This window comes from Protopterus annectens, chromosome 2.part2 (assembly GCF_019279795.1).
Source record: "Protopterus annectens isolate FY-2018-M chromosome 2.part2, PAN1.0, whole genome shotgun sequence".
In the NCBI taxonomy this organism is placed as follows: domain Eukaryota; kingdom Metazoa; phylum Chordata; order Ceratodontiformes; family Protopteridae; genus Protopterus; species Protopterus annectens.
In genome coordinates, this window is record NC_056730.1 from 157,061,234 (window position 1) to 157,075,476 (window position 14,243).

Genomic DNA, 14,243 nt, shown 5'->3' on the forward strand with positions numbered 1-14,243 from the left:
TTTGAATGAGAAGACAGCTAGAGATATTCACCTTGGGTCTCAGCTTGAAAATCTAATCAGATTCTCTCATGTGGAGTTTAACTTAGCTTAACTGACAGCCATGACTCCTGGGCACAAGAGTAGCACTTTACATTGTCTACCAGAGAGTGACAAAGAGGAGTAGATTATGAATTAATTTGGCAAACCAGTGACTAAGCTTTTATAACCCACTAAAGAACACAAAATCTTCTCTGTCCTAAAAGGTCCATATTATGATATTGCACACTCAGAAGAGTGAACACATAATCGACCCCATGTAAGTGAAAACTTATAACGTCAAAACCTCAGAACAGTGATTTTTTTTCCAAGGTTAAAAAATCGCTGTTCCGAAAAACAAACTGTAAAACATTACATAATGTGGGGGGCGAAGCCCCCCACCTCCCCCTACGTAAATATACCAACTCCAAGATCGCACTACAATGCCGAAAATGGCAAAGTAGCGAAAGCGGCATAATGAATTCTTTCCCAGGGAAAGAATTCGCTGAAAAGCTGCTTTGCTATTTTGCCTTTTCGTGCTTTTCAGTTCGACAGACACATTCGACAACCTACGTCTGTGACAGCGTAATTGGAGGCCATCCTAAACACCTTTCCTTGCAGTACTAGACTTCTAATTTTGCCATACAGTTAAATTCCTGCCACCGTGATCATATTGTCTTATTTGAATTTTGCTTGTCTGATGCTTTTGCACTGCCTTCCGTGATAAATAATACACATGCAGTTAGTCTTTTATTTTCATCTGCATGTATAGCTTTATGCATTAGTGAATAATATTACCTCACACATGTATGTTGCCGGTCTGGATGGGCTTATCTTTTGAAATGCTAACTTTCCACCGTAGAAATGTTTGGACTACTGCATTATAGGCTGAAAGCTAGTCCTGTTTCTGTACTGCCCCTTTTTTAGTAGTGAAAGGTATAAAGGCAGCAACTGTCATGTAGTTCTGCACTAAGGGGTTAGATGAGTTGTCAGGTAGCCCCCCACATATGGTGAACAGTATGTAATGACAATATCTCTTTTCACTGTTGCTTTTAATTTGTGATCATGTCTTATTGAGTAACATAAAAAATAACTGCTAGTTATTGCCTTTGGATGTGCTTTTCTCTTAGAAATTGCCAGGAGTGGGTTATTTCCCATTGCTTTGATTCTGAGTGGCATGGAGGAGATTGCTATAATTTCTTTCTCATTAAGGTGGATAAAGGAGGCTTTGTGGTCTGCCCTGCTGGTTGTATCTTCTCTGTAAATTATTCACAGCTGGAGTCTGGATCAGTTACTTCAGAAAGCAGCATGCAAGGAATAAAATCTCACCAAAAGAGAGCATGTTTTCTCACTTTGTGTACTTGATAGTTAATAATCCACAGCCACAGTGATGTGAAGCTAAAATATACTGCAAGATATACAGGTGGATATTTCACCAAGTGACATTTCTTTTAGGTCCTACAAACTTATTAATAGAATATTGAATGTAGCCAAGTGGATAGAGTTACGGAATGACAATTTATATGATTGATCATGAATAAAATGTGTCTAGTATAGTGATTATTACTCTGATGTTGCTGTGATGTGATAATTTGATTTAAGTTAATATGCTGTTTCATCAGCTTTAATAACTTGATTTTCTGCTTCATTGTCAAGATACAAGCTGATACGACGAAGAGTAATTTGGCTGATTGGACAGTGGACGTCTGTAAAATTCAGATCTGATTTAAGGCCTTTGCTGTATGAAGCTATTCTTAATTTGTTGCAAGACCAGGATCTTGTGGTATGTACAGTTCTGGATATTTAAATAATCATGGTCAACAGGTGTCCTGAAATATAAGCATCACATTACATTTGCAAGCTTTTAAGTTGTTCTGCCATGGTATCCTAGTTATTGGTGCAGCTATCTTTTTCTTAAGTGTTGCTTATAATTTCAGTCTAGAGTATATGGCGGGTATTTGAACTTTATTCAATTTCTTGTGTTAAGCTCACTTATCTCCACAGCTAGAGAAATTTTTTTTTTGTTTGCTCGGGATGGACTAGAACTTGCTGCTTGTCAGGCATTATGTTGACATGAGTTTGAACTTCCTTGTACCTTAACAGTCATTGCCACCCTTCAGCATGTGTAAGCTGGTGACCTACCTTGAACTTGCATACTTCTAGTAGAGCTGTCTTTTTTTCCTTACTAGCATTTGATCAAAATGCGTAGAGTAGTCCAGATTGTGTATTGAGTAGTGCAATTGCATATCTCTTCATATATCAGCTATGACTGGCTGTTTTTACAGTGTAACATATTAAACATTTTAGCTGAAATGCTAAAAGTAATAACCAAAGACAACATAGATTCAAGTCAAACTAAAAGCTTCAGAGCACATTAAAGGCCTATTGATGTAGAAATTGCATGGTGCTCAGAACAGGTAACACTATTGTGTAAGTTGTTCCTTTATGCATAACCTTGGAGGCTCAGTTAAAAGAAAAAAAAACTTGGTGTCTTCTCTGCTTTAACAGTTCCATGGTATAGGATTCATGCCTGACCCTCCAATTAGTGCCTGTGTGGAATGTTGCATGTCTGCATGAGTCTTCAGCAAGCAGTCCAGTTTCTTCCCACCTCCCAAAAATATTCTGGTTAATTGGCTGTACTAAGTTGCTCATATAAATACACATAATGCAGTATTTACCCTTGCCCTTGTGGTCTGGCTTGTGACTGAAATGGGCCTGTGACACAGCTGGCTTACTTAGTAAACTGTAAAAGTGAAATTAAGTTGTAAAAACATTCTGAACCCGTAATAGGCTTTAAAGATTCGTAACAAGCAGCCTTCTGCAAAGAACACTTCAGTTCTTTAATCCATATGAAGCGAATTTATGAATCACTTTGAACCTGCAGATGTTCATAAGTTTAAATGGCTGTTTTAGTAAGAGTTGCCACATATTGATCAAGTGACAGCTCATCATTTACTTGTGCCCCAAGAAGAACTGCAGCCACTATGATTAGCTGCTAATCTTCCATTAGCAAAGGTAGAGAAATTACAGGAACTCGTAAGCTGATGGTAGGTGATTTTGTGGTAAGATGTCTGCCTTACTGCGTCAGAGCATGAAGCTCAAGTCTGACTTCTGGTTACTGTTAATGTGGAATTTGAATTTTTATTTATATTTGCTTTAGCTATGGTATGGTACTTTTTCCTTGCAACTCCCCAGAACATACTTGTTGACTAGCTAAACTAAAATTGTCTGTTATATGTATTGCAGTCATCCTTTCCCTTGTGACCTGAATCTTGTCTGAAAAAACGCACTTAAGAGATGATAGGTACATCTACACTATCTGTCTGTGTCTCTATCAGAACCTTGATTTTTTTTTCCACAGTGCAAACCTCAGTCTGAATCAGTTTCTAGACTTCAGCCAAATAAAGACTTTTGACCATGAGTGCTAATTTTGGATGGATGTCAAAAGCTAGAGTTGAGTACTGTCTGCCTAACCTTCATAATTTAGCTGCTTGCTCTACATATTTTTTTCTTCTGAGTGAATTTACACTGTGAATAGCAAAGTGCCCAGAAGTGATTCCTGTGCTGCTTAACAAAACTGAAAAGTATCTGTTAAATGCAACACATACAGTGACCCTCTGTAACCTGCCATTAAGGTAGGGTATAAGCTAGTACTGGTTACAGAGATAACTTGTTCCATCAAGTGCTGATGACATATCAGAAAGCATCATAATGGAAAACTGTATGTTTATTTTATTTATTTTATTTTACATTTGTTAATCGGGAAAGTCTGACTGGATACATATCCATTTTCAGCGGAGGCCAGGGGAGAAAAGCTCCAAGCAGATAAACATTTAAAATGCAGTATACAGTAATATTGAGCAATTAAAATCAAACGAAAAATACACATAGGTTACATATTTAAGAGAATGGTCTGAGTAAGGTAATATTTACAGAGATATTAAGCAATTTAACAAATAAAAAGACAACTGCAAATAGGTGCCATAATGAAAAAGGTTCAAAGTAAGGTTACAGTTGTATAAGAGAAAGTCAACAACAATGTGTGAAGTGGAGCGAAACTATAAAGGGAGAAGAAAAAAATAATTAAACATGTAAGAGAAATGAGGGTATAAGAAGAGGAAACGGGTAAAGGAAGATCATTTATAAAGAAAGAGAGGAAGAATGAGATGAGAAGGGCAGGTTAGGTAGAAAACAGCAGAGGCTGAGAACGGAGGTTACAGTTCTGATAATGGAAGCAAGAGCTAATATAAAGGGGTAGAAGAAATTAATTTAAGGAGGGTAGAGAGAGAGAAAAGGGAAATTCTCTTAGATAGCTAAGATGGTTTAATAGATTATATGAGTAATGTCGGGTTAGACTGGGACTAGTTAAGACTGAGACAAGCTTTAGTTGAAACTCAAGTCAGTGAAGTAACTCAGACTGAATAATTTGAGTTTTAGTCAGGGTTTAGACAAGGACATAGCCAGTTATTGTACATGTGTGTCTTTAGTGATATTTTGAAGTGAGGCAAGGAGCAATTTGTGGTTAGTTCACCAGGAAGGGAGTTCCATTTGTTACCAGCAGTGTTAGAGAATAAGGAATCTCCAGCAGAGTTGTTGGCTTTGGTAGGTTGTACTAGCATTCTGCTGGAAGAGCAAAGGGATGCTAGGTTGCAATATGGGGTAATGAGATTAGCTAGACTGGGGGTGAGGGAAGGTTGGTGGAGGATTTTGAGTTACTATGAATTGGTTATAATAGATCTGGTTGGGTAGTTCTAGCCAACCTAATTTTTGAAGATTGTGGCAGTGGTGAGTTCTGTATTCTGAGCCTTTGGCAAATCTCGCTATATTGTTGTAACATTTAATGATTTTGTTGAGATTTGATTTGGATAAGTTAGTGAGGATGGGTGATGCATAGAGAAGGGATGACAGAAGATGTGTGCGAGCTATGGCTGTTCTGGCAGTTGGGGTTAGAAATTTCTTAATCCTATACATGGAGCCTATTTTTTGTTTACTGTTTTTATAATTTTGTCTATATGGGCATTGTAGTTTAGATTATTATCAATGATTATACCTAGCAGATTAGTAGTTGGTTCTGGAGAAATTATGGTGCCGTTCTGAGAAGAGAGTGAAAATGTTGGTGGTGTTATCTTACGGGTGGGGGAGAATAACAGAAGTTTGGTTTTGTTTGGGTTTAATAAGAGCGGACTGTTATTAAGCCAATTCTCTACTTTGTTGAAGGTTGTTTGGGATAGGGATTGTATTTCTGTAGGAGTTGTGGCAAAGCAGATTAGCATGGAATCGTCTGCGTACTGTATAGTAGTAGCATGAGGGATAGCTTTGGGCAGGTCATTTATGAAAATAGAGAAAAGGAGGGGACCCAGAATAGAACCTTGGGGTACTCATAGAGTGACAGGTAAAAGAGGAGATAGATGCTCTTTCCACAGGACTGCTTGCTGCCTACTGTGCAAGTAAGAATAGAACCATTTGATTTGCAGGGTTTTCTATGGAGATGGATTTGAGAGAGTCTAAGAGTAGGTTGTGGTTAACCATGTCAAGTGCTTTTGACAAGTCTAGGAAGAGGGCAGAGGAAAGCAGGTTTTGATTGCGGTTTTGGTTTATTTTGTGGGAGAATGTGAGAAGGGCAGTGGTAGTACTGTGGGCTGGTCTGAAACCTTGCTGGGATGATGCTAGGAGATCGTTGTGGGTCAGGTGGTTTAAAAGTTGTTTTTGTATGCATTTCTCCATTATTTTGGCTAGGGGAGATAGTATGGCGATAGGTCTATAGTTAGAAAGTTCAGTGGAGTTTCCACCTTTATGAAGTGGAATAATATGACCTGTTTTCCAAATGGATGGACGTAGGATTCCTGAATAGAATGATTGATTAAGATGGAGATAGGATAAGCTATTACATTGGCAGCTTTTTGTAGAAACTCAGCGGGAAGTTAGTCTGCAGCTATGGAAGTAGGTTTTAATTTCTTTAGTAAGGATTTGATATAGTCTGTAGGTATATAATCGAATTTTAAGGGGGGGGATTCAGCTGATTAGCTGTGCTAGTAGTTGAGGAGCATGAAGATAGATTATTAGCTAGGGATTTTACAGTTTCGGTCAAGAAAGTGTTAAAGGTCTTAGGTACAGAAGCAGGGGGTAGGTGTAAGGTTGTTGATGGGCTGGGGGTAGCAGATTTACCTGGGTGTAGTAGTTTATTCAAGCCTGACCACAATTTTTGAGGTTGATTTTGGTGTTTTTGCTGTAAGTTGACATAATAGCTTTGCTTGTCTGACAGGATTGATCTTTTTGCTTCGTTAATTGTTTGAATAGTTGGTGGGCTTGAGGGGATTTGGTGGTTCTCCATGAGGTCCATGCTGCATTTCTGGCTGTTAGTTTTTGTCTAGTAGTATTGGTTAGCCATGGAGTTATTTGTTTTTTGTTCTGACTCTATGTATGGGAGCATAATTGTCTAGGACTGCTAGGAATCTGGTGTTGAAATATGAAACTGCTTGGTCCAGGGAGAGTAGTTTGATTGTCCCATTTGAGTGAGCTTAAATCAATATAAGAAATTATTTAGGTTAAAGTTTTTTTTGGATCTGAGAGTTTTAAAGGTGGTTTGGTGGGACAGGTCTTCTCTTTTTCTCATTATGTAGGTTAGCAGGTGATCACTCATGGCTTCAGGTTGAGTGCCTGATTTGTATAACTGTGGTTTGTTATTTATTAAGATCCAGTCTAAAATGCTTTCCTTATTGCTGGGTTTGTTGATTCTAGTGGAGGTAGAAATTGTTTGGGAGAAACCTTGTAAGTTAATGTGGGTAGTAGGGAAGTTAGCTGAACAGGTTGTCCAGTCGATGTTGAAGTCCCCAAAAATTATTGTTTCTTGGGGGTGGGTGGAGGATAGCCAATGGAGGGTACTTTCTAAGATGTTAATGTTATTGCCTGGGGGAATATAACTGCACACTATGTTAATAGATTTGTTGTTGAGTTGGATTCTTGAGAGGATAGTTTCGGTATTGGTGGCATTTAGGTCTGATGGGATGCTAATTGTGGATAGCTCAAGGGTGGATTTGTATAGAATGGCAACTCCACCTCCTTTTCTACCTATACAATCCATTCTAGTAATATTGTAGCCAGGGGGAAGTATTTCATTGTCAGGGATGGTGGGTTTGAGCCAAGTTTCAGTGAGGCAAAGAATATCGGGGGAGTGGAGGTCTATGAGAGCATGCAGCTCTTGGAGTTTGTTTTTTATGCTTCTGATATTTAGGTGGCAGACAAGAAATGTTTTGGGGGCATTGTGAGAATTTCTTATGTTAGTAGGAGTTTTTATTTTGGTGTGAGCTGGTGAGTTGGGGCCTGGGTTGGCTATGAGGTTGGGTAGTAAACTCCTTATAAGTTTGGAGAATTTTAGTAGGATTTGGTAATCGCTTTTATTCTTTGGGTTTAAGTAATTAGTTTGTATAGAATGGAGAGATTTTGGAGTAGCACAGTGTGAGAAGAGGTGAGGTAGTATTACAGGAGGGGTGTGTGATTGTGTATATGTGGAAGTGACTGATGATGGATGTAGGTAGTTAGGCAGGTAGTGGAATTCATAGGTGGTAGCTATATAAAGTATCAAAATTGGGGGTGTGAGGTAGTACAATGGTTTGAGTTTTAAAGTTGAAGTGTTAGTATGTGTAGACATAGTGGTTTGTGTGTTAAATAAGTTAAGAGAAAAGGTTTGGTGGTGTATTAGAGTGAGGGTAAGATAATTTGGAAATTGGGATGTGTGAGTGAAGGGTAGGCAGTGATAGGTTGAAAAGTGGTTAGTGGGAGTGTCCAATCAATGGGGGTGTGGTTTGGTAAGTATAAATGTAGGAGTAGTGGGGGTGGGTGGGAATTGGGGGCAGGGTAATCACTGCTGCTGTAGCCTTAATTATGCATGGGTTGTGTCCTGCTAATGAAACAATAGCTGGCCAGCTTCTAAAGCTTTCAGGGCACCTTTCATGCAACCAAAAGTCAGGTTTGGTTACAAAGCCCTCTACAGCTTTCCTACTGCCAAAGAAAGCTCTTCTCTGCAGACTTTCAAGGATCATCATTGTCAACCTCCTTTTTCCCATTTTCTAAATGTGGATAGGGCAGCTTGCCAGCTGTCGTCCTTCTGTCTCTGTTCAGTTCCACTCTTCTACTTTCTTTGAAATTTATGCCTGTCATGTCTTCTTTGACAATCTATCCAGCTGAATGCCCTCATTTTCTGTTGCCTTCTTCCTGTCTGCCCCAAATCATCTTCACAGGATTGTCTTCTGCTTTTCTGCACATATGGCCAAACCATTGTAATATTTTCACTTTGACCTTCTCTGCATTTGGAGCTACTTTGGCACTTATGTCCTCATTTTTTTGTCTGTACCATAGTGTGTATCTTACCACCTATCTCAGACACTTTATCTGCTTCACCTTTAGCTTCCTCAATTTCTCTTTCTTTACTGCATAAGTTTCTGTACCATACAGTAGTACTGCTCGCTCGACTGTTTTGTATACCTTACTTTTCAGCTTGGTTGGCATTTGTCTGTCATACCCTATACCTGATCATCTGTGCCAGTTGTCTGCAGACCTTCTGATTCTAGCTTTATCCTCCTCATTCAGACTTCCATCCTCCTCAGCCACCTCTTCCAGATACTTTAAACTGGTAACTTATGTGATGCCTGTGCACTGGCCTAGTAATCAAAGAGCTTCAGTCCTCACCACTAGCGCTGGTGGGGGACGTGCACATTGGGTGGATGACAAGTACACACACAGTCAAGTACAATTTCCCTTAAGAGCACACAGAGATCACAGTCAGTCTGGGTCTGGTTTCTCCTTCTCCTCCAGATCCCCAATAAGACTTCCCACTGGCACAGCTATAGGGTTAAGATCTCAGCCGAGTGGTCAAGCCAAAACCTCCAGCACCTTTTCTGTCCAGCCAGTCTATGAAAAATACTTCTCTTAGAGACTTATCTCTTAGAAGCCTGCCTGAAACTGGAAGTCGTAAGACAATTAACACTTTTACATTTTAAACCTAGTAATAATTCCTGTCTTAAGACGATAGGAACGCTAGCTGTAGCAGGGTACTCTGTGGTTACATTCTTGAAGCTCAGTACAGAACAGTACAAGCATACACATCATGTTACTTTTCACAAATAACATAGAATTATTTACAAAATTCCAGTTAGCTGGGCTGGCAGCCTTCACATTTCTCATCCCACAAGAATCCAAGCTAGTTTTTCAAGTGACCCTTGAGCAATGTTTGAGAGGGTTGACCCTATCTGGGAATACTTTACCTCATTCCCTGTCTTGAGAACCCATCTGCATTGGCATTGCTAACCCTACTGCGGTCCCGCACTGACATTATCATATGCTTGCAATTCTAAGCTTCACCTTAGTAACACGGCATTTTGCTTGGGGGCTCGATGTAGCCATGTTAAGGGATTCTGGTCTGTAACTACAGTGAATTTCCTTCCATACAGATAAGGCTTAAGTTTCTGCAGTGCTCACACTATGGCTAGACGTTCCTTTTTTACAGCTGCATAGCATTCCTCCCTGGCTTAGAGCCTACAACTGAGATAAACCACTGGGTGCTCTTCTCCCTCTGAAGAAATCTGGCTATGTGCAGCCCCCACCCCATGGTTTGAAGCATCCACCTGCACAACAAATTATTTGCTATAATCTGGACTGGCTAACACAGGGGGTTCTCACAAAGCTATTTTAAGCTTCTGGAAATGCCTGCTCACATGCTGGGGTCCACACTACCTTATCTGGCCTGTTTTTCCTTGTCAGGTCTGTGAGGGGAGCAGCTATGGTACTATAATTGGAGACAAACTTTCTGCAGTACCCTGCTGTCCCTAAAAATGCCCTCACATGCTTTTTGGTAACAGTTGCAGGCCATGCCTGAATGACTTCTACTTTGGCCAGTTCTGGCCTTATCCTACCATTTCCCACTCTGTGTCCCAGGTAGAAGACCTCTGTCATACCCACCTGACATTTGCTGGGCTTAATGGTCAACCCTGCCCTCTGTAGTCTGCCCAGCCACCTCCCTGACATGCTGAAACTGCTCCTGCCAGGAATGGCTGTAGATGGCAATATCATCTAGGTAAGCAAGGGCATAATCTGTTGCTAGGATATTAGCTACCAGCCTCTGGAACATTGCTGAAGCATTTTTCATCCCAAAGTGCATCTTTGTGAACTCATACAGGCCAAAAGGAGTCACAAAGGCTGACCTCTATCTAGCACTGGGCGTCAAGGGCACCTGCCAGTAACCCTTGGTAAGGTCAGTGGTGGTAAGATACTTAGCCCCACCCAGCTGCTTTTGGGCTTCACCTATCCTAGGCATGGGGTACGCATCTGACTCTGTGTGACTATTTAGTTTCCTGTAGTCCACACAGAACCTGGTGCTGCCATCCTTCTTTGGTACCAGCACCACTGCGGAGGCCCAGGGACTGCTTGACTCCTGAATTCCCCCTAGTTTCAACATTTCCTGTATCTCCTCCCTCAGAGTCTGACTCTTTCAGGCACCATATAAGGGGTCTGCCTAATAGGCCATCAGGGTCCTGTATCTACATCATGCTGCACCAGGTGGGTTCACCCTGGTTTTCCAGTGAACATGTCCCCAAACTCCTGTAACACTGCATGATGTTTTCGGACATGGGTATGGAATTGCTACTGGGTCATTGCTTCCCCTTCCACTGAGCTGTCAGTCCAAGCCTCACTGAGGAGATCAGTCACTAGATCTCCCTCAGACTCCTCCTGCAATCCACTGCAAATACTCAGCACACACGCCTCGCTATCATGGTAAGGTTTCATCTTGTTAACATGGTACAATATGTGTCCCTGCCTAGCAGTTCTACCATGTAGTTAACATCAATGTCCTTCCTTACCACCTTGTAGGATCCCTCCCAAGCTGCCTGCAGCTTGTTGTGTCTGACAGGAATGAGAAACATTACCTGCTGCCCTACAGCATACTCTCTAGGTTGAGCATTCCTGTTATACCAGACCTTTTTCTGCTGTTGGGTTTCTGCCAGGTTTTCCTGGGCCAAGCCCATGAGTTCCCTGAGCCTTGTCCTGAGGTTTAGGACATATGCCACAACAGACTTATTGTGGGATTCACACTAACCCTCCCACTAATCTCGAATTAAATCTAGAGGCCCCCTCGCCATATGCCCCTACAACAACTCAAAGGGTGAAAAACCTGTGGATTCCTGGGGAGCCTCTATGTAAGCAAACAACAGATATCTGTCCCAGTCCCTCTTAAACTGGTCTGCAAATGCCCATAGCATGGTCTTGAGTGCAGAGTTTAACCTATCAACAAGACCATTAGTCTGTGGATGGTAGGGGGTGGTCTTTAGGTGCTTCACCCCACAGTACTTCCACAGACAAGTCAGCAGGTCTGACATGAAATTGGCACCTCTGTTAGTCCGTGTTTCTTTTGAAAAACTTACCCTGCTGAAAATTTATAACAAAGCATTTGCCACCTTTTCTGCCTCAATGGAGGACAGAGCCACTGACTCATTGTATCTTTTAGAATAATCTACTACAACTAGGTTATAGTTTTTTCCTTTGGAGCTCGGGGTACTCAGAGGCCCCACAATATCTATAGCTACCCTCTGAAATGGCCCTCAGTCACAGGCAAAAGCATCAAATGAGCTTTCACCTTATCTCCTGCCTTGCCTACCTTTTGGCACTGCTCACAGGTCCTGCAGTACCCTGTTACTTCTCTGTAAATCCCAGAAGTTCTGCATAATACGTCTCTTTGTATGTTTCTTGCGCAAATGACCTGCGAAGGAAATATCATAAGCTATGGCTAGAAGTGCCAGATGGTAGGCTCTGGGCACTACCAACTGCTGTATTCTCTCACCCTCTAGCCCTCCCTCAGGGGTCCACATTCTATACAGTAACCCTTTGTCCCAGTATACAGACTCCCCTTTCCCTTGAGAATCAGGTGCCTTCCTTAGCTACCTCTCTTAGGCCTTGTAATGTAGGGTCTGAGAGCTGAGCCGGTCTCAACTCTCTCTTTGTAACCCTTCCCAGCTCGCCTTCCACAGGAAGTCTGGTATCCTCTGACAGGAGTGCCTCACTGTCATCCTGGGTACTACTACTCAACTCTACCTTTGCAATCACTCTGTCCAAGGGGGAATATCCAATACCCACAAGCATCTGTGGCTCACCTTCAGTCTCACTGCTACAGGGTAGCTCCTCTCTGAAGTTAACACCTCACCAGTCCTGGTTGCAAGTGTGCAGTCTGTCTGGGGCTTACCCAGGCTACCAGACCCACATGCTTGTCTCCAAGCATGACATAGCATGTAACTGCATGACCACATGGTACTGCATTATCAAAATCCTTCCCTATCAGGACATCTGCAGGATGGTAGTTTGGTACCCTTGTTGTCTCAAGACAACCTACTGTTGGCATTTTGTCATTCCCACTTAATGGCTCAACCACCTTTTGTTCCTCACCTTGCCTTCGTGGACAACTATATGCTACATGGCCCCACTAGCTGCATTTAAAAGATTTTAACCCTAGGTCCTGGACATCTCCCTGTACTAGTGGCTTCCCCTCCTACTGTAAGTTTCTGTTGGGGCAGTTTGGGCTGACCACCATGGGTTCCCTTAGACCAATGGGCAGCACTGGGTGTCCCTTTCCTGTGCAGTGATGCCCTGCTTGCTAGGTATAGCTCTCCCTTCTTCCCTAACTCATCTACAGTATTGCATTGTCTATCAGCTAACAAGATTCTCATGTCCTCAGGCAAAGTAAGTGCTAAGGGCTTATTCCCTCACCAAAATGTCTGCCAGCCCTTCAGAAGTGGTGACCTGATATCCACTCACCCATCTATGAAAATAGGTGCTTAGTTCAGCAACATATTCACACACACTTTCATCTGCCTTGTGTCTGTGCGCATGAAACTTTTCTGTAAGCTTCAGGTGTTAACTTAAAAAATTCTAGCAAACAATTATTACAGCATTATAATTTAAAAAGTCATTATCAGACAGTTTGGACAGAACAGTTACAGCTTTACCATGGAGTAAGGGGGTCAGGAACCGTACCCAGAGCCCGTGGTCAACATTATGCTGTTTACATACCCTCTCAAACATATGAATGAAACTGTCAAGATTATCACCCTCTGTAAATTGTGGAAGAAATTTACTGACATTTGCTGCTTTTGGGGTTCGGTTACTCCCTTCCCCATTACCTCCATGACTCTGCCGAAGAGTCAGCATCTCTTTTTCATGTTGCCTGTGCCTCTCCTTCTCTTCAGCTTCCAGATTTTTGTCTCTCTGCTGCTTCCATTTCCAAATGCTTGGCCTCCAACTCAAGTCTCTCTAGCTCCAGACAGATCTTTAAGTCCTCTGTGGAAAGACTGAGTTGTCCATTTTCTGAGAGTTGTACATCTCCACGGCCAGTATGATCATCCTCCTGGTTGCTATTCTATGATGCAGCTGTGACCAAAGCTGCAGTCATGTCTACTTTAGTCAGATTTCCATGCACCAGTCCTTTAGCCTGGCACATCTCAGCCATCTGCCTCCTTGTCAGCTTGCCATACTCCTCTGCTGACATGCATGCCTGCTCTCCCTGACTGACTAAGCTAACAAAAGAAATAAAATAATTATGATATGAACTCTGAATCTTCACTGCGTGGCTGATTTAGAGTACAAACACCTTCAGTGATCACTGTACACATGCTCTAGGAATTCAATATCTACACCACTACAAGCCAGTTAATATGTGATGTGGCTATCTCACCACTAACAAACAATATTTATTGTGGATATCCCACCACTGCCAAACAATATGTGACGCCCCTGCACTGGCCCGGTAGTCAAGGAGCCTCAGTCCTCACCACTAGCACCAGTGAGGGACCTGCACATTGGGAGGATGACAAGTACACACAGTGAAGTACAATTTCCCCTTTAGAGCACACAGATATTACAGTCAGTCTGAGGCTGGTTTCTCCCTCTGTCTCCAGATCCCCAATAAAATTTCCCACTGGCACAGCTATAGGGTTAAGATCTCAACCAAGTGGTCAAGCCAAAACCTCTAGGACTCTCTCAGTCCAACCAGTGCTTCGTGTCCCTGCCCAAGTAGATCACACACACACACACACACACACACACACACACACACACACACACACACACACACACACTTAGAGATTTAATCTATAAACAAACAGACACTCCTGGGGAAGGCTGGCACAGGTTCACTAAGCTATGCTGCCTTCTGCCCAGACTATATAAGGTAGTACCAGCTGCCACTA

The 14,243-nt window shown here is 42.0% G+C and overlaps 1 protein-coding gene across 1 annotated transcript in view; it reads left to right on the plus strand.

Annotated features, from left to right (window-relative positions):
• IPO11 (importin 11) overlaps positions 1 to 14,243 on the plus strand; it is a gene marked incomplete in the record, with an annotated part of 3,749,854 nt that overhangs the window by 1,471,209 nt on the left and 2,264,402 nt on the right. The window contains 1 exon segment of the mRNA XM_044063824.1: positions 1,672 to 1,798. Within this exon segment, the coding sequence (XP_043919759.1) occupies positions 1,672 to 1,798 (127 nt within the window).